The sequence below is a fragment of the Vicia villosa genome, linkage group LG3 (genome assembly GCF_029867415.1).
Source record: "Vicia villosa cultivar HV-30 ecotype Madison, WI linkage group LG3, Vvil1.0, whole genome shotgun sequence".
Taxonomy (NCBI): Eukaryota; Viridiplantae; Streptophyta; class Magnoliopsida; order Fabales; family Fabaceae; genus Vicia; species Vicia villosa.
In genome coordinates this window covers 44,772,126-44,799,384 of record NC_081182.1, presented here as the reverse complement: position 1 = coordinate 44,799,384, position 27,259 = coordinate 44,772,126, and the positions used below count along the sequence as shown (strand labels likewise).

The 27,259-nt window shown below is 35.2% G+C and overlaps 3 protein-coding genes across 3 annotated transcripts; 2 read left to right on the top strand and 1 right to left on the bottom strand.

The window, feature by feature from the left end:
- The first annotated feature begins 8,229 nt into the window (after positions 1-8,229).
- On the top strand, positions 8,230-11,073 carry LOC131661229 (nascent polypeptide-associated complex subunit alpha-like protein 2). The gene is made up of 4 exons (XM_058930688.1): positions 8,230-8,428; positions 8,508-8,619; positions 10,335-10,453; positions 10,533-11,073. Exons 1-4 carry the CDS (start codon positions 8,327-8,329, stop codon positions 10,875-10,877), a joined length of 678 nt encoding a protein of 225 aa, XP_058786671.1. The 5' UTR covers positions 8,230-8,326; the 3' UTR covers positions 10,878-11,073.
- A 13,393-nt stretch (positions 11,074-24,466) lies between these two features.
- On the bottom strand, positions 24,467-25,075 carry LOC131657971 (uncharacterized). The gene has a single exon (XM_058927312.1). It carries the CDS (start codon positions 25,073-25,075, stop codon positions 24,467-24,469), a length of 609 nt encoding a protein of 202 aa, XP_058783295.1.
- A 406-nt stretch (positions 25,076-25,481) lies between these two features.
- LOC131661228 (nascent polypeptide-associated complex subunit alpha-like protein 2) lies at positions 25,482-27,204 on the top strand. Its single transcript, XM_058930687.1, has 4 exons — positions 25,482-25,682; positions 25,769-25,856; positions 26,047-26,165; positions 26,681-27,204. The coding sequence occupies exons 1-4, from the start codon at positions 25,581-25,583 to the stop codon at positions 27,026-27,028; spliced, it is 657 nt and encodes a 218-aa protein (XP_058786670.1). The 5' UTR covers positions 25,482-25,580; the 3' UTR covers positions 27,029-27,204.
- The last annotated feature ends 55 nt before the right edge of the window (positions 27,205-27,259 follow it).

Sequence of the window (27,259 nt, the reverse complement as noted above, 5' to 3'; positions counted from 1 at the left end):
GCACCCCAATGTTCAAAATTTGTTACGGAGATGCATCTTAGTAACAACTCAATGTACACCACATACATTGCCCAACAAAACACCTTATGTTGTGAAGAATTGATCCGGAGATGCATCTCTATGATAATACCAGACAAATTTTGAAGATGGATCTCTATAACCACACCAAATAGCAAATTGTCCATTTGATTTAGAGATGCTCTAATGAATTTGACAAAATATGACTTTTTTGTATAATTTAAACCACACACTTTCAAAATAATATAAAAATGGCATATATATATATATATATATATATATATATATATATATATATATATATATATATATATATATATATATATATATATATATATATATATATATAAAAGTTAATAAATCCATAGTACACAATAAAGTCAAAATCCAAAGTACAAAATAAAATATAATAGAAAATAGTGCTCATAATACAAAAACTATAAACTACTACGTATGAAAGACCGTGGGCCCCCTGTTTCTATAATGCCTCCTCTACTATATTGCCTCTGTGCCTCCTCCACCATGGCATCTATAACGTCCATCATTGTAGAGCCATCCGTAAATAGTCTGTTATATATACCAGCTTGCCTAATTTGCATGATACGATGATATCTAAGCAACACATCAATAGCATGATCAAACATAGCTTGCTCCTCCTCTAGTATATCTTGGTGAGTTTTCCTAGATGGATCTACCGGGGCATATGGTACCATATAAGGATGTGACACCCTGAAGTACCACCAGATATATCTGTATACAACATTTCAGTCACTAAGAGTTGGGAACTCTATGTCTCATATGGTACCAAATGATTAACATAATCATCAAACATAGTATCCATATCTCGACGTCTCATAGTTGGAAGAGCAAATTGTGAACAGTCGCAGGGAACAAAGTGCATGTAGATGAATTGCCTTATGACACACTCAAGCAAATGAGGATACGTCAAACGTGAACCACAAGCCAACTAACCAGAGTAGAAGGCAGTGTCGTCCATGGGGCGCATCTCACGGTGAAGGACATATTTGTTGAATTATATATCCTTTGTTACCATGCGATCAAGATATACTATGTGTGGAGGTCTCACCTAGTTCCCTCATAGTATGGCATATGCCATAACACGTGGCATATTCTCAATATAGGTCGACACATATGACCATCCATATATGTGTGGAAAGCATTGGAGAATTCAAGCCTGGAAATCGTAAGTTTAAATAATTAATGAATGATGAAAAAAATGGAGATATATTTTAAGTATTACGAAAATGACACTAAATAATGCAAAAATAATACCGTTAAAAGTGTGATGCTACCTGTAACCTATTTCTTCTTCCATGTACAACCTTTGATTAACTTGGAATACAAGTATACCAAACAAGCGGCCCTCTAATTGATCTTATGGACCCGCTCTAAGTCATCAAAGTATTGTAGGTATACCATATCGACATACGTGGCACACTTATCCACGAAAATGGTTGTGTCAACTAAATACAACAGGTATGATATAATAGTGTATAATATATGGGGCATAACCTTCTCAAAATCACCAGCAGCTTGCTTTGCATTAAATAACTATCGTGTATACACCTTCTCCAAGTATCTAAACCTAACATGAGACCCTCTGGTGGATTCTAACTTCATCATGACTTCCTCTGGGTCAGCTCCTCGATAGCCTACCAGCATCACTAGTGCCTCATATTAGAAGATGCAGCAGGCACGAGACATCGTCCAATGTGATAGACATCTCACCATATATGAGATGAAATGATGATGTCTCAGAGTGCCATCTCTATACAAACGTAGACAACATACCATGGTTAACAGTAACATAATCGATCCTACTCAAATATCGGATCACTGCAACATTTCCATAAACCACTACTGATTGGACACATGTAGACTCGTAATTTATGGCCATAGTTGATGAATTTTAAAGCATCACGGTCCTACAACAAAAAGTATATCCTCAACAGACATGTATTTTCAAAGTAAGATGAAGAAGAGATATTTTTCATTTTATTTAAATGGTTTACCTCTCTGTCCTAGACATGTTTGGAAGTATGGTCTGGGTATAGAGACAATAATGATAAGTCGGACGTGCCTCCTCCAATCACCTATGGGGCTTCGGGTGCCTCCTATGCATCAGTAGGGGACACATGTCTCATACGAGATAACATTGCTGGAGATGCATGAGCCCTAGATGTCGACCCTCTATAAGTCGATGCCTTCGCAAGAACTGGCTATAAGAAAAGACTGTGATAGAAATAATAGGTTCCTGAGAGGCTTAGGATCTTTCCCTCCAAACTGATGCATGTTGCGCAACTCTGTCGTGCTTCAACCTATCTTGCCTATCAACCATAATTCCTGAAATGAAAACACACATCCATTTGACAGATGAAACATATCAGATCAATAAAAAAATGAAGTTAGACAGATTTTAGAGGTGCATCTCTGATTTTTGGGCTGCATTGCAAATTTACGGAGATACATCTCCATTAGGTTCTGCAGGTGAGAGCTTCTCAATCACAGACATGCAATTTGACCCAACAACCAAAATAATGCATTTTTCAATAAAAACAACATATCAAACACATTGTTGATGTAAATGACATATTAAACTACCTATTACATAACCTAATGCTCAATTTCTACATATGTTGATGGAAAATGAAAAAAAAATTGAAAATATAAAAAACTTACCAAATGTGACTGGAGTTTAATGTTGAATGAGTTCTTTGATAGTTTTAATGTTGATGGAAGAAGATTTGGAAGTGTGTTGAATGATTTTGAATGACTGTGAGTTGAGGGATTTTGAGAGATGGGATTTTGAGAGTTTGAGAGTATTATGAAAAGTGAGGAAGGAGAAAGGGTTCTAGCACCCTTTTGAATAAATATCGTCCGAAGATGTATTTCCGGGAGTAGGAAGTGTATAAACTATGTTAACGTAGATGTATCTCCGTAATTTTTTTAACGTAGCATACAGGATTGAATCAAGAACGTTTGTTTTTTGGGTGTGTTACTCCTTTTGTTTTAGGTGTGCTATTCCTTTTGGGTGTGTACAAGATATTTTGGTGAAGATTTTTAGGTGTGCTATTCCTTGTTGTAGTTCAAGCTTTGGCACACTTTTTTTGTGATTTCTGAGCGCGCTTCTGGATTCATTTTTGATTAATTTGTTGTTATCTTTTAGCAACCTGACTAATTAGATTTGTTTGATAATATAATAAGATTAAATTTAAATTATGGAGTTTTAAATTTGAATTCAAATCAAATCTTTTAGTGGAGCTGTTTTGGAAAAGCAAATCTTAACCAAATTTCCACTATATTTGGGATTGCAATTCAAATGCCCATTGGAGAAAAGTTCAACTATGGATTGCTATTTAAGGAGACTCATCCTAACATTGAAGATCACGAGCTTAATTAAATATTCTTTGTGTTAGAGTTTTATTTGAGTCATTTGTTTGTATTGTCGGTACACCAAGCTAGCGCATACATTCATATTATAAGGCATGATGTTGGTTTGTTTAGTTGAGTTGTAATTCAATATTCATTAAGTTGTTTATTGAAGTTCATCACTAGAGTTACTAAGTGAGAGAAAGTGAGAGGGGTTCTCATATTTAGGGGGAGTTCTAAATTGAAAGTCATTGTGTAGTATTAGGAAGAGATTGTGGACAAGGCGTGTTCATGTAAGACTAAGTCTACTACTAGTATTGATAATGAAATTCCTTTTTTAGGTTGGATGTCCCCCAAATATAGTTGTGGTTTACAGTGAACTAGGTTAACAGTTATGATGTTCTTTATTGCTTTTCTGCGTCATCATCTTGTATAAGTTAAACTGTCATAACTTGGTTGTACATATTGTCTCAGACATCATGTTTAACATCTTTCCCTAGGAACAAAATTTCAATTGACATCAAAGCAGGAAACCTGTTCTGTTTGGATGAGCTTCAGGGAAGACACATTTTGTTCATATTCACAGAAATGCACATCTAAGGTTAGAAAGTCAAGGCTGCAACTCCTCACTACAAAGTTTGAGAATCTACGAATGAATGAAGATGAATTTATTTCAGACTTCAACATCAAACTGTGTGACATTGCCAACACTTTTTTTGCTTTAGGAGAAAAGATATCTTAAGAAAGGTTGGCCAGAAAGATCCTTAGATATTTACCAAAGAAGTTTGATGAGAAGGTTACAATTATTGAAGAAACACAAGACCTAAGCAACGTTAAAATTGATGAACTCATTGGCTTTTTACAAACCTTTGATATGACTTTAAATGATAAGTCTAAAAAGAAGAACAAAAGTAGAACCTTCATGTACAACATTGAAGAAGATGAAGACCAAGGTGAAGAAAGTCTATCAGAGGCTAAAGCCCTTGTTGGGAGAAATTTTAATAAAGCTTTGAGAATGATGGGCAGAAATTAGAGGACTAATGTACCAGACAAGATATCAGACATCAGCAAAGATGATCACCAACATAACAAAGGAAAATGAGCACAATATTTGAATGTGAAGGGTTTAGCCATATTAAATTTGAATGTCCTACCTTTCTAAAGAAACAAAAAAAGAGATTATTAATCACTTGGTCTGATTCTAATGATGAAATTGAAGGAGAAAATTTGTTAATAAGGTGATGACTTTCATTGGAAAATTTGACTCTTGTAGTGAGTCTAGTGATGAAGATATTTCAGAAGAAGACCTAGCTTAAACTGACAAGCTTTTTCTCATTCTGTGGAAGGAATATTGCTTGAGAGAGAAGAAACAAAAGATTACCTTAAGTGCTTCACTTCTGAAAAAGGAGAAGCTTGTCTCAACCATTGCAGGCCTAGAAGAAAAAGTCATATTGTTAAAGCCCAAACTTGGCAATATGATAATCTGTGTATATGTTTAACAATAGTTCTGATATGCTAGATGAGATCTTGGAAGTTAGGGAGAAGTCCATAAATATGAAGGCTATAGGGTTTGACCACAGTTTCATGAACAAAAGGGTCAAAATTCCCATTAAGAAGTTTGTTTCTCCTAAGAAGAAAGTTGAGTTTGTGATGGAGGACCAGATGTCCCCGTATACTGCTCAACATGTATACCCTCATATCAGAAGCAACAAGAACTCATCTAGAAGGTGTCACCACTGTAGCAGATTTGGTCATACAAGACCCTTTTGCTATAGAATGTATGGTTATCCCAGTATCATAGTCAGCCATGGCTCTACAAGAAGAAAGGGAAGAAAACTCAAGCTAAGAAAGTGTGGAAATCCAAGGAAATTGTCACTTAGAGTTTCCTCAAGAGAAGATTGGTATTTTGATAGTGGATGTATAAGGCACATAACTGGTGAAAAGAACTATCTTGAAAAGTTAAAGCCCTACTCTAATAGTTATGTTACCTTGGCATATCTACGTTGGATGTTTCTGCACCACAAATCTCCTCGATAGATGATAATTGATGTAAGACAGGGTAGTAGGATTTGACGGATCTCCTTGGTACAGTGAAAGAAGTTACTGTCTCCATATTCGATGTTTCCGATTGAGATTTGACTTTGGATCAAAGATGATCAACTCGTGGAATTTTACGGGAATTAGGAGCCAATTTTCACAAACGACGCCACTACTCCGCTCCGGAACCAAAATTAGGTGTATCTTGATAGCGAATGATCCTGAGCTGGTGGTGATGATCTCCGATATGGTGGTGTGGGATGGACCTACGAGGTTAACACTCTAATACCCAAGCTAGTTTATAATTCAAGATGGGTGTAATTAAAAGTTGAGATCAGAAAAATGTACCTTTAATATCAAATGTTATGGTTTATATTTATTGGGTCGTTTGGAGTGGATTAATATTGGATCAGACTTTGATTTTTTTGGACCTTTGGCTGACCGAAAACATTATATAATATTGTTATCACTATATGGAGGAAACTCAATATCATCTCGTGGAGGAACCTCTACATCATCAACAATAGACACATTAGACTCAACATTAAGATCTTTAGCATGTCCAGCTCTACCACCTTTATGCTGCAGAGTGCGGGGTAATCGGAAATGCTCGATCCTCCTGTAGTGAGAACCTATGAAAGCTACTCTACCTTTCCTAAGGTGTAATTGCTCTCCGTCATCTTGGGCGCCTCCACTAGAGCTCTCTGTAGTTGCTCTCTTTGCTCTGTCAGTCACTCTAGGAACTATCTTGTCGTCTATTCTCTGGTCCTCATTACAAAAAAAATGAAGTACCAAATTTTTTTAAAATGAGAAATTAGCATGGTTTTATTGGCATTTTTGAAAGCGATAACCAACATGCATTTTTGCCGACATTTTAGAAATTTTTGGTATGCATGTATGAATTTTTGTCGGACATTTAAAAAATACATGTTAGTTACTGTTGGAAATCCACCAATATCTATGATGAATTTCTATCAATCTTGATGAACAATATTGTTACTACCACACAATGACAATGAAAAAAATATGAAAGAAATAAAGAGAATGATTTTCTACAAAGTTTCTCTCTGCCCACAAACTTTGAACAACTTTATTATTCACTTTCAATTGCAGATTCTGTGAATGCAACTTGATTGACTTGATTACAAAAATAGGGGTTACTCCCCCTATAAATTTAGGTTAGCTTGCTCTCTAAGCCAAAAGCCAAAAGCCAAAAACTATAAAAGCCCAAAATACCTATTTTGGAACTAAATCAATTCTATCTAATTTAGATCTAAATCAAATATGTGTGTAACAAACTGTTTTTACACTTCTAAATCAAATCAAATATTTTCGACACAAGAAATTACAATTTAATAGTTACCATATTCTTCGAAAATACTGGTATAAATGCATGTGAAATATTCATTTTTACAAGACATTTCAAAAATGCTGGTAAAAATGTATGTTTTTTTAATTATAAAAATCTGATATAAATCCCAAATTGTCAATAACTAGTAGAAGATAAAAAAAATGCGGTAAAAGGTTAGTGCCTACGCAAATATGAACTCAGGTACAAAGATTTTTTCAAACCACAATTATATGAGAATAGATACTATAGTACCATATCCAAATCCTACCCATTGTTATTCCTAATCCGATCTAGTTCTATTATGTAAATATTTTTATTTGAGATTTTTTTTATAGACCCCTATCTTCTTGGTCACCCGCGGCGAAAACCCAAAAATACCCCTACTTCGGAAATGAATTTCCGAAGTAATTTTTTTTTTCAAATTTTTCCAGAATTCGGAAATGCATCTCCGAAAATATCAAATGGGGGATGTTTTCGGAGATGCATTTCCGAAATAACCCATTTTTGGGTGTTTCGGAAATACATTTCCAAAAAAAAACATGGTGAAGGAAAGAGTTTCCCCCTTCACAAAGAATTCTCTTTTCACTAACAAAGACAACTATACAGAATTCTCTTTTCCCAAATTGCTGTATATGCCTATATACAGTAATTTAACAGAGAGGGAAATTCAATTTAACATCCTTCCAGTATCTCTTTACAGAAAATAATAATCTAACTTAAACTTATGGAACAACCATGAATAAATATGAAGACCCTCTCCACTTGGAAATATAAATTAAAAATTATCTGCACACCAGCATAACGCTTCCAGGCTTTATCAATTTTGAAATTTTTCGAAATTAGGCGATAATTTGACAAGGCAAGTTCATAATCTCATAACATGAAAGCATAGTCACCCAAAACTCGAATCTGGGATTGAGTTAAAGTTATACCTTCAACAATGAAACCAAAATGATATTAGAAAAATGAAAGATATCTAAATTATACATACATAGCATGTACTTTCCATCATAAGAAGGAAGTAGATTTAATTGAGAATAGAAGTGCAAGTTGTTGTTATGGGTGTTGTCTCAGTTTACAAAGCATATATTTTCGGAAGTATACATCCGAAACCCCCAAAAATGGGTGTTTTCCAAAATGCATATCCGAAAACACCCTATTTAATGTTTTCGGAGATGCATTTTCAAATTCTGAAAAAATATGAAAAAAAATTACTTCGGAAATGCATTTCCGAAATAGGAGTTTTTTTGAGTTTTTGCTGGAGGTTCTGCCCATAGGGAAGTCTTCAAAGAAATTCTGTTTATTTTTATATAGTAGCGTTTTATTTGTTTTTTCTAAAAAAAAAATGTAAACTTGGCCCAAAATGAATGGCCCAAAATAAAAAGTGAAAACCCTTGAATTGAAAGCAGAATAAGTAGTAGCTATAGTGCTGTTATCCCTTTCTCTATCTAATCCAATTAATCTCTACACTCTTCACAGTGATCACCTCTTCCGCCGAGTCAAATCCCCAATCCTCTCCAAATTCCAACCATGGCTCCAGGTCCAGTTATTGACGCAGTCACCGAACCCGAGCTCGACCAGCAACTTCCCTCTGTTGACGAAACTACCCTCAAGAAGAAACCCCAACCCGAGGTTCTTACTGATTATTCATTTTTGTTTGAATTCTTCTAAGACTTGCTTAGATTGGAATCGTTCATTTTTGTTTTTTTAGGAGGATGATGCTCCAATTATTGAGGACGTGAAGGAGGATGACAAAGATGAAGATGACGATGATGAGGACGATGATGACGAGGATGATGATGACAAGGAAGATGGCGCTCTAGGTTCTTATTCATTTCTATTTTTCGCCGTTAACGTTATCAATTTGCTTTCAAATTCTTGGCGTTATTATCAACGTTTGATTTGGGGGTTTACTTATGTTTAGGATGTTTAGGGTTTGGGAATTGAGTTGTGTTCTGTGTATATCATGAGATCTAACTTTTCATATTAAGAGATATAGATGAATTATGTTACCCACTTTTTTTAAAATAAATTGGATTATAACTTGCTGGAGAAACCTTGAGATATGGAATCATGGATTTTCATTTTTAGAAACAATAGTTGTTTGATGTTTACTTAGGTTAATGTCCAAGTTGGTTTTCATTTAATATTTAGGGCCTGTTTGGATTGGCTTATTTGAGCTTAAGTTTGGTACTGGTATCAGTTTTGTGATACTGTTTGGTAATGCTTATCAAAACAGCTCATGACACTTTTCTTAAGATTTTTTGAATTTTATTTTTATAAGTTCTGCAAGATAACATACGAAATAACTTAGAACATAGATAAAAATAATTTAAATTTATTTCATCTTTTGTTATAAAAATAGCTTATACAAACTTATTCGTTAGTGCTTATTTTGATAAGCACTCGTGCTATAAGTTCCAAATAAGTTATTTATCCAAACAGGCCCTTAATATCTCTGTAGCACTGACACCTCTGAATAAATGTGTGTCAGTATTGGTGTCGGTCGACCCTTGTGATTATGTTTTATTTATTTTTTTAAAATTATTATCAGTATCGATATGTCAGTGTCGTGTTTCCGTTGTCCGTGCTTCATAGTTTGATATACCTTTTTTTTTCTTCCATTTTTCCTATGTATTACGTTTTAGTAAAACCAGCAAATAGTAATTAGTTGGAAACCAAATGAATTTAAAGGAACTTTGGCAAAAATTTAAATTTTTCTGGGCATAGAGGCCGTGATATGGGTTAAGTGTCGATACTCAAATGTATCACATGTACTATTTTGTGTTAGTAATGCTTTTAATCAAATCTATCAATTTATGCTGAAGAATTTTAATGAAGATAACCTACACAAAAGGGGTACAAAACTACAAATGGCTGAAGATTGAAGAAGAGTGTTTATGCCTGCTAAAGAAGAAATCAGTTAAACATTTGACTGTCTTGCATTAATTTTATGTATAAATTGAGTCTCAAACACTCAAACACAATATTCATGGAAAAACATTAGTTTTCAATTTCCTTGGTTGTTGTTGTTGTTGTATATTCGGATTGCAACTGTCAGTCTCAGATTGACCGTTTAATATTTCACATTCTGACTGTTAAACCTTCTATTTCCAAACCCAAAACAGAAAGGTGATCCGATTAGACTCTGAATGGGTGGCGCCTCCATTATCTATGGAGATGGTCACTTATGCAGTCTTTGCCTAGACTGATTCCTCCCACTGAGTTCACTCTTATTGTTACTATAATGTTTGGGGTTCGTTCTGTTGATTGCCATTTTCATATCTTAACTATCTAATTATATTATCATCTTCATAACGTTTGTATGAAAAAACAATGTGCACTATAGTAGTTTTAATACCTGTGTCGTGTCATAAATAACTGTTGTAAAATAACAGTTTATTTGTGTACTTGATTATCTACCCCTCGTTTATATATATTACTAATATATTATCTATATGCTGTAGGTTGTAGTGTTGCATTTGTTTAGCATTGGCATGCTATGACTATATTTCGTTTTGTTGGACTTTGAATGCAGGTGGTGCTGATGGTTCAAAACAAAGCAGAAGCGAGAAGAAGAGTCGAAAAGCAATGCTGAAACTCGGACTGAAACCTGTTACCGGCGTTAGTCGGGTCACAATCAAGAGAACCAAAAATGTTAGTTGTTCGTTACATATATTGCAGTGGTGATTTATGTAAAATTTATGGCGTCTAACCAAATTATTTTCTGTCTCAGATTCATTTTTTCATCTCAAAACCCGATGTATTCAAGAGTCCAAATTCTGAGACCTACATTATATTTGGGGAAGCAAAAATAGAAGACTTGAGCTCTCAGTTGCAGTCGCAAGCTGCTCAGCAGTTTAGGATGCCAGATATGGGATCTGTAATGGCAAAACAAGAACAAGGTGCAATAGCTGGTGCACAGCCTGAGGAGGAAGAGGAGGTTGATGATACTGGTGTGGAGCCCCATGACATTGATTTGGTCATGACACAAGCAGGAGTTTCCCGGACCAAGGCCGTCAAGGCTCTCAAGACTCACAATGGAGACATTGTTGGTGCCATTATGGAGCTCACTACTTAATTGGGTTTTGTTTAATTGAGCTGTGTTCTATTTGTATTTTTTTTTGTGGAATTATTTTTGAACTAGTAGTATCTTTTAAGTTACTGTAGCTACAGACCGTATCACCTTATCAAGCGTCTATATGTCTAGGTTTACATATTTGCCTGATAATTTTGTTGCGTTTTACGTTTCCTGGAAAATCAAGGGGTTATGTCTAGATCACGTGCTCTTTTTTTTTACAGAATGATCACATGTTTGTCTTGAGAGTGTTGTTTTTATTTACCCTATCCTTCAATCTTCCATATGGCCCATTTTCCATTGCACCAATATTGTACATGAGGTGTTGGTTAAGTTTTACTTTTACAATTATATTGGCTTGCAACTTTTTACAATTTTTATCGTTATACCAATATTATGTTAACAAAAACAATGAACACAATTGCAAATTGCACTTAATCCAGCAATATTTGTAATTCTTGTAGTAACCAATTTCAGCTTTTAAATAGCCTTATAAAGAAACTCTCCCCGAACTAAACAAACATTTCTGCTACATCTTAGTTTATGCTTCTTTGAGTTTTTTGAACTGATCAATCTTCAACATGTTTGCCACATGTTAGTTTATGCCAAGACTGCACCTACGAGTCTAACCCATTGTTTCTACGAGTTTTTCGAATAGGTCAATTTTCAGATCATGATGTTAGCAACTTCCTCGTTGCTACAAACGTATTCCATATTGATTAATTCATCACTTGTAAGATTTCTTAGAAAATGAAATTGTACATCAATGTGCTTACTTCTGCACGTTTAATAGCGGAATAACTATTACAAAGATTTTTAATAGAGTACCTTTGATCTGTTTAAAAATTTGTTTTATCCAGATACTTGGCAGGCGCAAGAGGCAGCAACGACATGCTTTGCTTCAGTGGTTGATAAAGTTACCACATGTTGCTTCTTAGATGCCTAAGCTACAACTCTACCACTTAACATATACATATCCTAACGCACTCTTTCGGTCATCTAAATCGTCGATGTAATCACTATCCATATACACCATTATTTCAGTTGTACAATCTCTTTTATATAAAAATTCCAAAATCAACATGAGACTTAATGTATCTCAATACTCTTTTGGCGACTAACACATGTGTTTCCTTTTTGGACTTAACATGAATATGCTTAGGAGACAAACATTATACATTAAGTCAGGTTTCGTCAGTGTTACATACATAAGACTTCCAATGATTTGTTTGAACATTGTGGCAACAATTTTTGCTCCTCCTTCCTTTGTCAATTTGCTTCCCGACACTATTGGATTTCTGACTCCATTTCAACCTCCCATTTCAAATCTCTTAAGTACTTCATTTGCATATTTCTTTTGACTGATGTAAACTCCATTGCTATCTTGGTTAACTTCTACGCCTAGAAAATACCCATTTTGCCAAGATCAGACATTTCAAACTTGTTTTTTTATTGAGGTCTTGAAATCTTGCATAATCGGCAAATTATTACTCGTAAAAATAAGGTCATCGACATAGAGAATTACAATTAAAATTTTGACATCTTCATGCTTCTTGACAAATAGAGTATGCTCACAACAACTCCTTTCAAACCCTTCTTTGATGAAGTATCCCTTCATTCTACTGAACCCCGCCCTCGTAGCTTGCTTCAAGCCATAACGGGCTTTCACAAGCTTGTACACCTTATTCTCATCCCTTTTCACTTCATAGCTTTGTGATTGAGCAACATACATATCTTCCATAATAAAAAGGTGCGTATGACATCAAGTTGGAAAACTTTTCAATGATTCCTTGCTGCTACAACCAACACAGTTTGAATGGTTTCCCATCTAGTTTAATTTGGTTTGATAAACCCATTTGACTCCTACCGCCTTTACTCTGGTAGGAGCTTTTACTAGCTTCCATGTATTGTTCTTCTTTATAGCTTTAATCTCACGATTCATTGTCTCCCTCCATTTCTTTGATTATATCGCTTGCTCATAAGTCAATAAATCAGTTTCGGAAATAAAGAGAACACATATTTGTACCTCGTTACTTGAGAGCCATTCTCCGCTGGTAAAATTTTCTACATAAGTCGGAGAACTTCTTCTTCGAGTTGGTAAGGCAACAACATCACTAATAACAACATCACTGGAATTGGTGTCTTCATCTGTCTGATCTTGTGAGGCTGCCACATCATTTAATATTGGCCTTATCATCTTCTGATTCGAGGTTGTTGTATTTCCTTCATCTTCATTTAGGGCAACTTTATCTTCACTTTCTTCCCCTTGATTGTATGCTTCTTCATAGGCTTCTGCCCAGTCTAGAATATAATGTTTTGTCTGTTTTGTTGTGTTTTTCCAGTTCCATTTTCACCTTCTTAAAACACGGCATCCCTATTGATTGCTACTTTATTTGTACAAGAATCAATCATCATGTACCCTTTTGATTATTCATTGTAACCGATAAACACTTGCCTTTTGATTCTGGCACCCAATTTTTGTCAGCTAGCATCAAGTATATGAACATTGCTAATGCATCCAATGACCCTGAAATAATCAACGTTAGGTATAAAACTACTGGAACATTCTTCTGGTGTTTTGTTTTTCAAAGAGGCAGTGGGACTTCAATTTAAAATATGGAAGGTCCATTTTACAGCATCTCGGAAAAGCTTTTGAGGCATCTTCTTCTCTTCAAGTAAACATCTCCCCATGTTGAGATTTGTGGAAACTTTGTTTCGCTGAGGTGTATAGGCAGTAGTCAGCTGTCTCTCAATCCCTTGTGATTTGCAAAAATCTGTGAATTCTTTTGAGTTGAATTCTCCTCCTCTATATGTTCTCAAGTTACATAAGGATAAGCCAAACTCCTTTTCCACCATTATTTTGAAAAATATGAAAATACATTCTCGTCCAGAAAATACACCCATAATTTTCTACTAAAATCATCAATGAAAGTTAACAAATACCTTTTTTGCTATAAGACGCAGGTGAGATGGGAAAGCAAATATCATAATGAATGAGTTATAGTTGCTTTGTGGATTTCCACCTGCTCTTCTTTAGTATAAGTTTTCCGTGTTAATTCCCTTGCATACAACTTGTGCACTTCTATGTTGCTGATTTGATGTTTGGAAGCCATCTAACCATCTTTTTATTATGCAACAAGGCAAGGCTTTATAGCTCAAGTGCTCATACTATTTGGGCCAAATTTCACTCGTCTCTTCATCATTTGTATTAAAGCATGTTGAATCTGCAATGAGAATTTTTGTGATGACTACAAACAATCTGTTTGCAATCATTATGCTTTCCATTATAAGTCTCCAAATTGGATGGTACAGCTTGCACACTTCATTCTTTATCAGTATAATAATTCCTTTGTCTTGCAATTGACCTATCCTAAGCAAATTATTATGCAACTTAGGTCTGAATACATTACTTACAATTTGAACTTTTCCTCCAAACTCCAACTTTATGCTTCCTTTTCCTCATCACCATCAATTTACATTCATTCCTAAGTTTTACTGAATGTATGAACCATTCATCAAGTTGCATGCACCACTCCTTGTTTGAACCTTGCATCAAGGGTCAAGAAACCATATTCCTTCCTTTTTGTTCTGCTCGAGATCTACACGTGCCATTAGAAGCATCTCATCTTCATCATTGATAGTGAGCTCTCTTATTCCAATTTGTACATTCATATTGATAATTCCCCAAATTGTGGCACCTATAACATTCCATAGTTGACTTATCAATAAATTGTATTCCTTTTCTTCTTTCTCGCCCTTTAGTTGTGCCTTTGCCTGTTCCACCTCGAGCTTCATATGTCACTTTTAAGGCCTGCTCTTCTTCAACTGGGCCTTTCATTCTCTGTTCATGGATTAAGAGACCACTTTGGAGTTCATCCTCAATTAGAGTATCTACATTATTTCATTCCTCAATAGAACACACAACATAATTAAATTTGGAAACTAAAGAGCGTAGGATCTTTCTTGTGATGTATGCTTCTTTGACATTTTCTCCATACACCTTCATCTTCTTGGAAATGGAGAGTGTTTTTCCGAAGTAAGCATTAACAGTCTCCCATTCCTTCATTCTTAAGGCTTTGAACTCAATCTTAAGAGTTTGAAATTGTGCTCTCTTGACTCTAGTTGATCCCTTGAATTTCTTCTTTATTGAATCTCATATTTGCTTGGATATGTCATTATTAAGAATGGTCTTTAAGATTTCTCTATCTATAGCTTGATAGAGATAGTTATTCACTTTTTATCCTTCAACTCCTATTCTCCGATGAGTTTTTCTCTACTTCTAACGGTTCTTTCCCCTTTTCAATTACAATTATTCCATCTTCTACTAGACTTTAGAATTCCTTTGCTCGAAGGAATTTCTCCATCAATTTGGCCCAATGCTCACAATAGCCATCAAATTTAGGGATGACAGACTGCTCAAATGTGTTGTTACTAGTGTTGGTCCTACTCTCTTCCATTCTTTCTCACTATTCTCTCGTGTTTTATTGAATAACACCTCTATTTTATCTCTCAACCAGGTCTGTTTCACAAGCTCTGATACCAAATGTCAACAAATATAATGAACACAATAGCAAATTGTACAAAGTGCAACGATATTTATTATTCTGAAAATAACCAAATGCACCTATTAAATAGCTTAAAAAAAGGAAAATCTGAAATAAAACAATGTCTCCCATAATATCTGAAAACGTGAATTTAAACACAAAAATGATTTAAATATAAAATCAACTCTATCATGCTCTCTTTTATAAGAACTTATTGAAATAGACTACGAATTAGAAAATGGACAAAACATGTTGCCTTTTTTTTAATTTAAATTATGAATAAATAAATAAATAAGCAGTTTTATTTTTTTGAGTCGGAATCCTTTGAGACTAGCCTACTAACTTAGTAGTATATGCTAAATTTAATAACACTAAGTTTACTTATTTTTACAAAGAGTTTGAAGAGTAGTGTCAAATTTAACATCCTTACCTCTTCAATAACTTTTTGTAAAAATTAAATTAAAATATTTTAAATATATATTAAATAATATATTATATTTAATATAAATTAATGTAATAAAATATAAATAATTTTTAAAATTTAATAAATTCAAATAATTTTTAAAATTTTATAAATTCAACATAGTAGTTCAACTCAAATTCAACATAAATTCAACATAATAGTTCAACATAATGTAATTAAATTTTATAAATTCAACTCAAAAGCTGACATCCGATATGGATTCATTGAAACAGGACTAGTTCCAAGAACTAAGTTGATCGCAAACTCTACTTCATGTTCCCGTGGTAAATCACTTACATCCTCAAGAAATTCCCCCGCAAAATCGAGAATTATTGGCAATTCTTCATTTGTTCTCTTCTCATTAACATCCAAGAATGCTATCAAAGCCAATAACACAACACCATCTTACTTAGACTCATCCACTTTGCATACTATCAAGTTGGCAAGACAGCCTATCCCATCCACTACGACCTTGTCTACTATTAACAAGAGATTAAGGGTGATCAGTTCCTCAATTTGTCAATAGGTAGCCGACAACCATAATGGTAGCATAAACCATCGTTACCCAACTACAATAGCATCCTTGATCTTATGCTCAAAGTTACCTACGCAAAATGTCGCACGTAGTAACGACTTCTCCCCCACGTGTTTCAATCCCACCTTCGCAGACAAACAACTAGGAGCACACCGAGTACCGATAGTCTTTCGCACACATGTCGCATACCAAAGGAATAATTAACAACAAGACACTGGTCACAACGACCGACGATGCTCTGATACCACTATTGTAACACCCTTCAAAACCCCGGCGGAATATTAAATAAATTCAGAGTAAAAACATGTACAAGGATGCTACAACTCTTTAAATAAAATAAACCATATATTTGTCATACTTTTTCCGAGGAACATAATCACATATTTAAACCAATCATGTTTAACACAGCAGAATAAAATCTCATTATTGGATAATATAAACATCTATCATCATAAGCATCAAAAATCACCGTCTCAATCAACTAAAATTATCCAAACTACTAAAATAAGAGTTTGTCAAAATAACTCTAAAACAAACGTTCCCCAGTGTTACAAGATCAAAGCATGACACGGACACGAAAATAACCAGACTAGCCTACAAGCTATCCTCACTGATCCAACACATCTTCTGGATTCAGCCACCATATGATTTATGAATGAATGCACACATATAACATACTTACAACATCACTGATCCGATGAACTACATCGTCTCATCATAACTCACCATTATCATCACCAATAAAGTATGTACATGTCTCAGCATCATTCAACAATCACACCATAAGTATTCACACCGAATATAACATAAACATCACATTTATGTCATCACAACACTATCACATTGTTACATTTATCAAAATATGCACACAATGTACAAACACACCAAACATAACATCAATAGCATTCACATAGCTTTTATCAATCACAAATGACATATTGCATACAAGGAAACCAATGTCATTCTTACAACCACCAAAACAACATCTACATTTGATAAATTTAAGCCTTATGTATACTTACAATTACCAAAAACATATGCAAATAAGAATTAGCCATATAATCATAACATTTAAGCATATCACCATAATTCAACATATTGAATTATCCACCACTTGTACAACATGCATTCATCATTTAACAATCACAACAATGCATAGAAATTAGCATTCATCAATTCCATGCATCACAATTAGCACATAGTACACAATACCAATGCATGTTGTTCTTAAATAACATTAATCCATAACATACACATATGTAATTACATGTCATTTCTATAACTACATAATAATTAAATCATTTAGTGCTAATCAATTTATTTTAATCATAAATATCATTCCGTTATCTTTTCAACGCTTCAAACGGGGACCCAAACGGAGTTACGGTTAAAAAGTTATGAATATTTGAAATTCAGTAAAACTGTCAGACCCAGCTGTAACCTGTTACGGCATGGCTGGTAACCGGTTACGCCGTGTTAAAAAACCCAGAAACACCATTTTTCAAGTGGTAACCGGGTACGCATATACCGTAATCGGTTACCACAGTATCAGAACCAAAAAATCTCATTTTTAACAGCATTTCACCTTCCCAACTCACACCAAAACATGTCCAAACATTCATATCATCAAAACATTGTCAAATTCGACATTCTAACACATTCCTAACATGCTTGGGGTTTATCTAACATCAAGTACACTCCATAATTATCAATTTCATCAAAATCCTTCAAATCACACTCTATAATTCCAAAACCCCAAAACCTAACATACATTCAATTGAGATACACAACCTACATAATCAATCCTATCATCATTAAATTGATAATATAGGCTAAATGGATTAGTCACCCCTTACCTTAGCCAAATGCTCTTCTCTTCTTCCTCTTCCCGTTCACGTTCTTCTCCTCTTTTTGCTTTCTATTTCCCTTCTCACAATTTTCCTTATTTTATGAAAATAATAATTCCACTTTAGTAAAAGGCTTAGTACTTAACACCTCCTTTTTTACTAATTGTCACACCGGCCTAATTATCATATCTCATAATTCCTCCAATAATTCACTAAAATGTCAATTAATCCAAATAATTAATTTAAATTACAATTAAATTAAAGAATGGAAATTATGGGGTGTTACAACTCTCCCCCACTAAAAGAGTTTTCGTCCTCGAAAACATACCTCAAGTAAAGAGTTCAGGATATGAGTCTTTCATCTGACTCTCCAGCTCTCAAGTAACATTACCACCTGTTGGTCTTCCCCAAGCTATTTTAACCAATGCAATCTCCTTACCATGCAGTTGCTTCAACTCTCAGTCTTCCATCTCCATGGGCAATGCTTCAACAATCAAGTTATCTCTCACCTGTACATCGTCCACTTGGATCACATAAGATGGATCCACAATGTATTTCCTCAATTGAGACACATGAAACACATCATGCAATTCACAAGCATCGGCAACAAAGCAATATGATACGCTACTTCTCCCACTCTTTTCGTAATTTGAAACGGACCAATAAATCGCGACGTCAATTTCTTTGACTTCAGCGCATGACTAACCTCAGTCATAGGAGTATCTCTCAGAAACACGTGCTCTCCTTCTTGAACTCAAGAGTCTATGTTTCTTATCATGACTGCTCTCCTGACGACTCTGAGGAGCTTTCATCTTCTCCTGAATCATCTTGATCTTCTCTGTAGTTTGTTGGACAATCTCCGGTCCAATCATAACACTTTCACCAGATTCATACCAGTATAATGGCGTTCTACACCTCCTACCATACAAAGCCTCAAACGGAGTCATACCAATACTCGAATGATAACTATTGTTGTAGGTAAACTCAATCAAAGTTAAATAACTATCCCAAGCATCACCTTTATCTAACACACAAGACCGCAACAAACCTTCCAACGACTGAGTCGTTCTCTCTATCGAACACAATACTCGAAGGAATACCATGTAAACTCACTATCTTCTCAATATACAACTGAGCCAACTTCTCCATCGGATAATCCATTCTTATCAATATAAGTGAGTAGACTTTGTCAACCTGTCCCGAATAATCCAAATAGATTCACAGTTCTTAACCGTCTTCGGTAAACCAGAAACAAAATCCATAGATATGCTGTCCCATTCCCATTCCGGAATAAAAAATGGTTGCATAACTCCATACGGCTTCTGATGTTCAATCTTCGACTTCTGGCAAGTCAAACAAGAATAAACAAACTCAAGCAATTTCCTTCTTCATTCAAGGCCACCATAATAACTTTTTTTCAAACCAGGATACATCTTGGTAGCACCAGGATGAATACTCAATCCACTACGGTGTCCTTCTTCAAGAATACCCTTCTTAAGCTCAGCAACTTCAGGGACACAACTCGATCACTAAACTCCTTTATACCATTCTCCTCATTTCGGAAATCACCTCCTTTACCTTGGTTGATCAAAGTCAATCTATCAACCAACTCAACATCATCTTTCTGACCCACTCTAATTTCATCAAGAATGCCACTCGTCAGCTTCAGCATACCCAATTTAACACTTTAGGAGTACCTTCACATACCAAACTCGAGTCTCGAAATTGTTCAATCAAATCCAATTCTCGCACCATTAGCATAGACATATGTAAGGACTTCCTAATCAATGCATCAGCAACAACGTTCTCCTTACTCGGATGGTAATTTAACCCAAAATCACCATATTTAAGGACCTCTCAAACTCATCCACAAAGCGTGACAATACAAAACAAACGGTTCCAACGGATCCGGAAAAATCAAAATATGAGCGATTGTCAATCTTCTCTTAAGCTCTTGAAAATTAGCTTCATATTGCGAAGTCCCAATAAAAGCTTGACCTTTCCTAGTTAACTGCGTCAACAGTAACGACAACTTAGAAAATCCCTCAATGAACTTATGATAATAACCAGTCGAAGCAAGAAAACTTCTAATCTCAGGAACCGACTTATGAGCTTCTCATTGATATAAAACCTTAATCTTGGAAGGATCAACCGAAATACCTTCATTTGAAATCACATGTCCAAGGAACTCACTTCTTTCAACCAAAATTCATACTCAGGAAATTTAGCAACCAATTTCTTCTCTTTCAACACCGATATAACAATCCTCAATTGCTTAGCGTGATCATCTCCCGCCTTCACACGAGTCTGATGATACCCAGACCTCAAATCTATCTTACTCAACATACGTGCCTCCACTAAGTGGTCCATCAAATCATCAATCCTCAGAAGTGGATACTTGTTCTTAATCGTCACTTTGTTGAGTTGTCTATAATCAACACACAACCTCGTAGAACCTTCCCAACACTCAAAACGGCGTCTAAAATGGACTTACAGTTTGAAAGATATAAATCTTTGAAATTAAAATATTTTCCAAAAAGCATCAGGTGTAACCGGTTACAGCAGGGAGCGTACCCGGTTACGCATTTACGTCAACCATTCGCTATTCTGAAAGGTCAGCCTGTAATCGGTTACAGCATAGAGGATAACCGATTACAGTACCTAAAAATTCCCAGTTTAACCATTTTCCAACGCATGTAATCGGTTATAGCCCCGCTGCAACCCGGTTACAGCGCACCCAGTAGCAGAAATCAACATTTTGACAGCACCTTCTCATCTCCAACTCAATCCAATTCGTGCCAAAATCAATATATCACTACAACAGAACCAATTCACCTTCTAACACATTTCTTTTTCTTGAACAATAAAACAGGCGCACCCCACAACGACACACTCGGACGAATAAACCTTTTCTCAATAAATACTTAAGATGACTCTTCAACCCTTTCAACTCAAAAGCTGACATCCGATATGGATTCATTGAAACAGGACTAGTTCCAAGAACTAAGTTGATCGCAAGCTCTCCTTCATGTTCCCGCGGTAAATCACTTACATCCTCAAGAAATTCCTCCGCAAAATCGCGAATTATTGGCAATTCTTCATTTGTTCTCTTCTCATTAACATCCAAGAATGCCATCAAAGCCAATAACACAACACTATCTTACTTAGACTCATCCACTTTGCATACTATCAAGTTGGCAAGACAGCTTATCCCATCCACTACGATCTCGTCTACTATTAACAAGAGATTAAGGGTGACCAGTTCCTCAATTTTCCAATAGATAGCCGACAACCATAATGGTAGCATAAACCATCGTTACCCAACTGCAATAGCATCCTTAATCTTATGCTCAAAGTTACCTACGCAAAATGTCGCACGTAGTAACGGCTTCTGCCCCAATTGTTTCAATCCCACCTTCGCAGACAAACAACTAGGAGCACACCGAGTACCGACAGTGTTTCGCACACATGTCGCATACCAAAGGAATAATTAACAACAAGACACTGGTCACAACGACCGACTATGCTCTGATACCACTATTGTAACACCCTTCAAAACCCCGGCGGAATATTAAATAAATTCAGAGTAAAAACATGTACAAGGATGCTACAACTCTTTAAATAAAATAAACCATATATTTGTCATGCTTTTTCCGAGGAACATAATCACATATTTAAACCAAACATGTTTAACACAGCGGAATAAAATCTCATTATTGGATAATATAAACATCTATCATCATCATCATCATCAAAAATCACTATCTCAATCAACTAAAATTATCCAAACCATTAAAATAAGAGTTTGTCAAAATAACTCTAAAACAAACGTTCCCCAGTGTTACAAGACCAGAGCATGACACAGACACGAAAATAATCAGACTAGCCTACAAGCTATCCTCACCAAGCACAATTGCTGATACTCCTCAATCTGAAAAATGGTCAAAAGTAAGGGTGAGACTTATCACAATTAAACTATATTATAAGTTCATAACAAAAAAACATCATAATTAAATCATTCACCCTATTGCAACGCATTTTAGATTCCAGAAATTATTCACCAATAGTTACGAAATGAAATCAAACACAAACCACATCACTACGATATAACACTGGAAATCTTCCAATCATGTTATAACAATATGCATATGCAATGTACTGAAACTATGCATGTGGTACCAAACGTGAGATTAACCCACCCGACCGATCCAACATCTTCAAGATACGGCCCAACCGACACAAATTCCACACAATGGGAATTATGCCCTCACTGATCCAACACATCTTCTGGATTCAGCCACCATATGATTTATGAATGAATGCACACATATAACATACTTACAACATCACTGATCTGATGAACTACATCGTCTCATCATAACTCACCATTATCATCACCAATAAAGTATGTACATGTCTCAGCATCATTCAACAATCACACCATAAGTATTCACACCGAATATAACATAAACATCACATTTATGTCATCACAACACCACCACATTGTTACATTTATCAAAATATGCACACAATGTACAAACACACCAAACATAACATCAATAGCATTCACATAGCTTTTATCAATCACAAATGACATATTGCATACAAGGCAACCAATGTCATTCTTACAACCACCAAAACAACATCTACATTTGATAAATTTAAGCCTTATGTATACTTACAATTACCAAAAACATATGCAAATAAGAATTAGTTATATAATCATAACATTTAAGCATATCACCATAATTCAACATATTGAATTATCCACCACTTGTACAATATACATTCATCATTTAACAATCACACAATGCATAGAAATTAGCATTCATCAATTCCATGTATCACAATTAGCACGTAGTACACAATACCAATGCATGTTGTTCTTAAATAACACTAGTACTTTACCCCGTGCGATGCACGTGTTTAGGCGGGATTTTGGTTTAAAGTTGGCGCCTAAACATGTATTCTGTTTTAATATATTAAAGATTAATCCATAACATACACATATACAATTACATGTCATTTCTATAACTACATAATAATTAAATCATTTAGTGCTAATCAATTTATTTTAATCATAAAGATCATTCCGTTAGCTTTTCAACGCTTCGAACGGGGACCCAAACGAAGTTACGGTTAAAAAGTTATGAATATTTGAAATTCACTAAAACTGTCAGACCCAGCTGTAACCGGTTACGCCGTGTTAAAAAGCCCTGAAACGCCATTTTTCAAGTGGTAACCGGGTACGCATATACCGTAATCGGTTACCACGGTACCAGAACAAAAAAATCCCATTTTTAACATCATTTCACCTTCCCAACTCACACCAAAACATGTTCAAACATTCATATCATCAAAACAGTGTCAAATTCGACATTCTAACACATTCCTAACATGCTTGGGGTTTATCTAACATCAAGTACACTCCATCATTATCAATTTCATCAAAATCCTTCAAATCACACTCTATAATTCCAAAACCCCAAAACCTAACATACATTCAATTGAGATACACAACCTACATAATCAATCCTATCATCATTAAATTGATAATATAGGCTAAATGGATTAGTCGCCCCTTTCCATAGCCAAATGCTCTTGAATGCTCTTCTCTTCTTCCTCTTCCCGTTCACGTTCTTCTCCTCTTTTTGCTTTCTATTTCCCTTCTCACAATTTTCCTTATTTTATGAAAATAATAATTCCACTTTAGTAAAAGGCTTAGTACTTAACACCTCCCTTTTTACTAATTGTCACACCGGCCCAATTATCATATCTCATAATTCCTCCAATAATTCACTAAAATGCCAATTAATCCAAATAATTAATTTAAATTACAATTAAATTAAATAATGGAAATTATGGGGTGTTACAAAACACTTTGGAAATCGAGTTCTCAATGTGTTATCACAATCAGTAACAATGATATTTGACATATTTTCTCGGTCTTTCAACCAAGTCCGACACACTTCTAAAGCTTAAATAACATTATCCTCTTTTTCACTTTCCAAAAATGCAAACCCGACTGAAAAACTTATCTCCATAGAAATAACACCAACAATTTCCAAAAGTGAAAGCTTGTACTTCTTGGTCTTATATGTTGAAATAATAATGAGCATAGTGGTAAATATGTTGAACAACTTGATGGAATCAGGGTGAGTCCAAAATATATCTCGAATGATTTCTCCATCCTCACACACTCATTACCTAGATATATAATGGTTATCTTCCAAAAGCTTTAATAGTTGTTGAATTTTAGTTCTTGGACCTCTTATCTCCTTGTTCTTTCGGCCACAAACAATGTAAACTTGCTTGATATATGAGACATTTTGTGGTCTATTCCGTTTCAAAGTTCTGAGTATGTTTTTGGGTTGCACCATTTTCAATAGCATGACAAAAACGATCTCTTTTTCTTCTGGTTTAAGACGACGTGCAATGGGATGATCGACTAACTTATAACACATGTCATGATTATGTCTACCAAAAATCACATTAAATCTCCATGTAGTATTTACCATAAGGTACCCGCACAACTTAAAAGGACACTCATATCTCCTCGAATCAGTGTCATTCCGTTTTAACTTCCGGATATGATTTGCGTACTTGCCACTTCTTTTGCATCTCAATGTCACAAATGTATATCTTCTATCATAACCTTTATCTGACCTTCCGATTACAATGTTGAACCCTAATTTGGAAGCCTCTGTGCGGATCCATTGAAGCATATGTTCACGAACCGCAAACTCCCGTTCATTTGTAAATTGTTTACGAACATCTTCATCGACATCAACCGGTTTGACATCCATACACATAATAGCTTTGGGGATAACTCCGGGGTGCACCACATCTAAGGAAAATCATAACAATACAAAAAATTAATAATTGTCCGAACGCAACACTGAACTAATCTGAATAAGTCATTGAGTTGTGAAATATATTCAAACTGGTGTTTTACAAACAAAATTATGATATTATGGGTGAGTCCGAAGATACACTTCTAGATTAATTTTTAAAAAAACGTATTTTAATGTGAAATAGATGCATTCGAAAAAATACTTTTGAAATTAAAAGAGACATTTTCGAATATTCAAATGGTAGCTCTTCAACACTAAGGGTGGAAATATCAACCCACCCCCTGGTTGATAGTTAACTTTAGTGTGGGCTTAAAGATGTTGTGGCCCAATGATTATGAAATGAACCATTCAATGAGGAAATGGCGTGAATGAAATGAACGAATACGAATACCAGTATACCACCAAAAATACTCTCATCCTCATTCATTCCTAGGTTGTTCAGTGAACTGCAAAACCGTTAGCCATGTCTCCAGGTCCCATTGTTGACGCAACCGCCGAAGGAATCACCGACCAACAACTTCCTTCCGTCGACGAAACAACCCTCAAGAAGGCACCTCTTCCACAGGTTTCCCCATTTCCGTCGTATTCCATATATCCATCCTCTAATTTGCTTTCCTCTAATTTTCTTCTACGATCTGTTTTTTCCCTTAGGAAGAAAACGACGCTCCTATCGTCGAGGATGACGACGACGACGATGAGAAAGACGAATCTGACGACGAAGAAGATGACGCCGCTCAAGGTACAATCATTATTCCTTTAATGCTATTATAAATTGTAGTATGGACATTGTTTTAGGGTCATAATTATAGAATATAGGGTTTTTTGACCTAGACAAATCACAATGTATGTATCTTAAATTGCGAATATCGAATACATATGTGGCATTTGATGTTGTATTTTGATTTGTTTGATTGGAATTTGAAATGCAGGTGGTACTGAAGGTTCGAAGCAGAGTAGAAGTGAGAAGAAGAGTCGCAAAGCAATGTTGAAGCTCGGACTAAAACCAATTGATGGTGTTAGTAGGGTAACAATCAAGAGAACAAAAAATGTGAGTTGTTATCGGTGTTGTCAATTAGTGGTTATATTAGCGCCATAGCGTAGAGGAATTTGAACTAATTATTGTTCAACGATACACTAATTAGTACCAGTGTTGTCAAATAGCAGCTATAGTGGATAGCGGTTGAACTACTCTGACACACTTATACACATTTAGTATCAACTGTTGCAGATAGCGGCTATAGTGGTGCTATAGTGTAGCGGAGTTTGAACAAACTAAACAATGTCTTCAAATAGAAGCTTTAGAGTGGCGCTATAGCATTAAAGTACAGTCTAGTTTTAACCAACCTCTGTGATTGACAACATTGTTTAGTAAAAAATGCTGTCAAGTAGCGGCTATTGTGGTGCTTATATTGTAACATAGTGAAATTTGATCAACCCACTAATTTCCACGATTTGCGATTTACAATACTAGTTATTATATTATTATTTATGTATATATTGTGTTTTCTGTGATCTATAATGGGTAAGGAGGTTTCTAACTTAAATTATTTTATGCCTTGTTAGATAATGTTTTTCATCTCAAAACCTGATGTCTTCAAGAGTCCAAATTCTGAGACCTATGTTATATTTGGGGAGGCAAAAATAGAGGATCTGAGCTCTCAATTGCAGACACAAGCTGCTCAACAGTTCAGGATGCCTGATATGGGATCTATTATGGCAAAACCAGAACAGGGTGCTATAGCTGATGGAGCACAGCCTGAAGAGGAAGAGGAGGTTGATGAAACTGGCGTGGAAGCCCACGATATTGATCTGGTCATGACACAGGCAGGAGTGTCAAGAAGCAAGGCCGTCAAGGCTCTCAAGACTCACAATGGAGACATTGTCGGTGCCATCATGGAGCTAACTAATTAATTTTGCTTTATGCTTTATTTGTACTTGCATTTTTGGGATGATTTTGGAACTAATTCCATCCTTAAGTGAGTGTAGTCAAATAATACTATGGTCCATATGATTTGGTTTACCTAATAATTTTTGTGCTCTGAATTTTGTGGTACGATTTTATGATCAATGATCACATTCTTTCGTTATTTTTTTTGAGCTTCTATTTTTTTGTCCAATTCGATATCATGATGAGGTTTAACC

Excerpts from the sequence above, each read along its gene's own strand:
- LOC131661229 (XM_058930688.1), top strand. The coding sequence starts at position 8,327 with ATGGCTCCAGGTCCAGTTATTGACGCAGTCACCGAACCCGAGCTCGAC. Across the intron at positions 8,429-8,507 it reads AGAAGAAACCCCAACCCGAG|GAGGATGATGCTCCAATTAT; the intron begins GTTCTTACTGAT and ends TTGTTTTTTTAG. Across the intron at positions 10,454-10,532 it reads CAATCAAGAGAACCAAAAAT|ATTCATTTTTTCATCTCAAA; the intron begins GTTAGTTGTTCG and ends TTTCTGTCTCAG.
- LOC131657971 (XM_058927312.1), bottom strand. The coding sequence starts at position 25,075 with ATGTGTATGGATGTCAAACCGGTTGATGTCGATGAAGATGTTCGTAAA.
- LOC131661228 (XM_058930687.1), top strand. The coding sequence starts at position 25,581 with ATGTCTCCAGGTCCCATTGTTGACGCAACCGCCGAAGGAATCACCGAC. Across the intron at positions 25,683-25,768 it reads AGAAGGCACCTCTTCCACAG|GAAGAAAACGACGCTCCTAT; the intron begins GTTTCCCCATTT and ends TTTTTCCCTTAG. Across the intron at positions 26,166-26,680 it reads CAATCAAGAGAACAAAAAAT|ATAATGTTTTTCATCTCAAA; the intron begins GTGAGTTGTTAT and ends ATGCCTTGTTAG.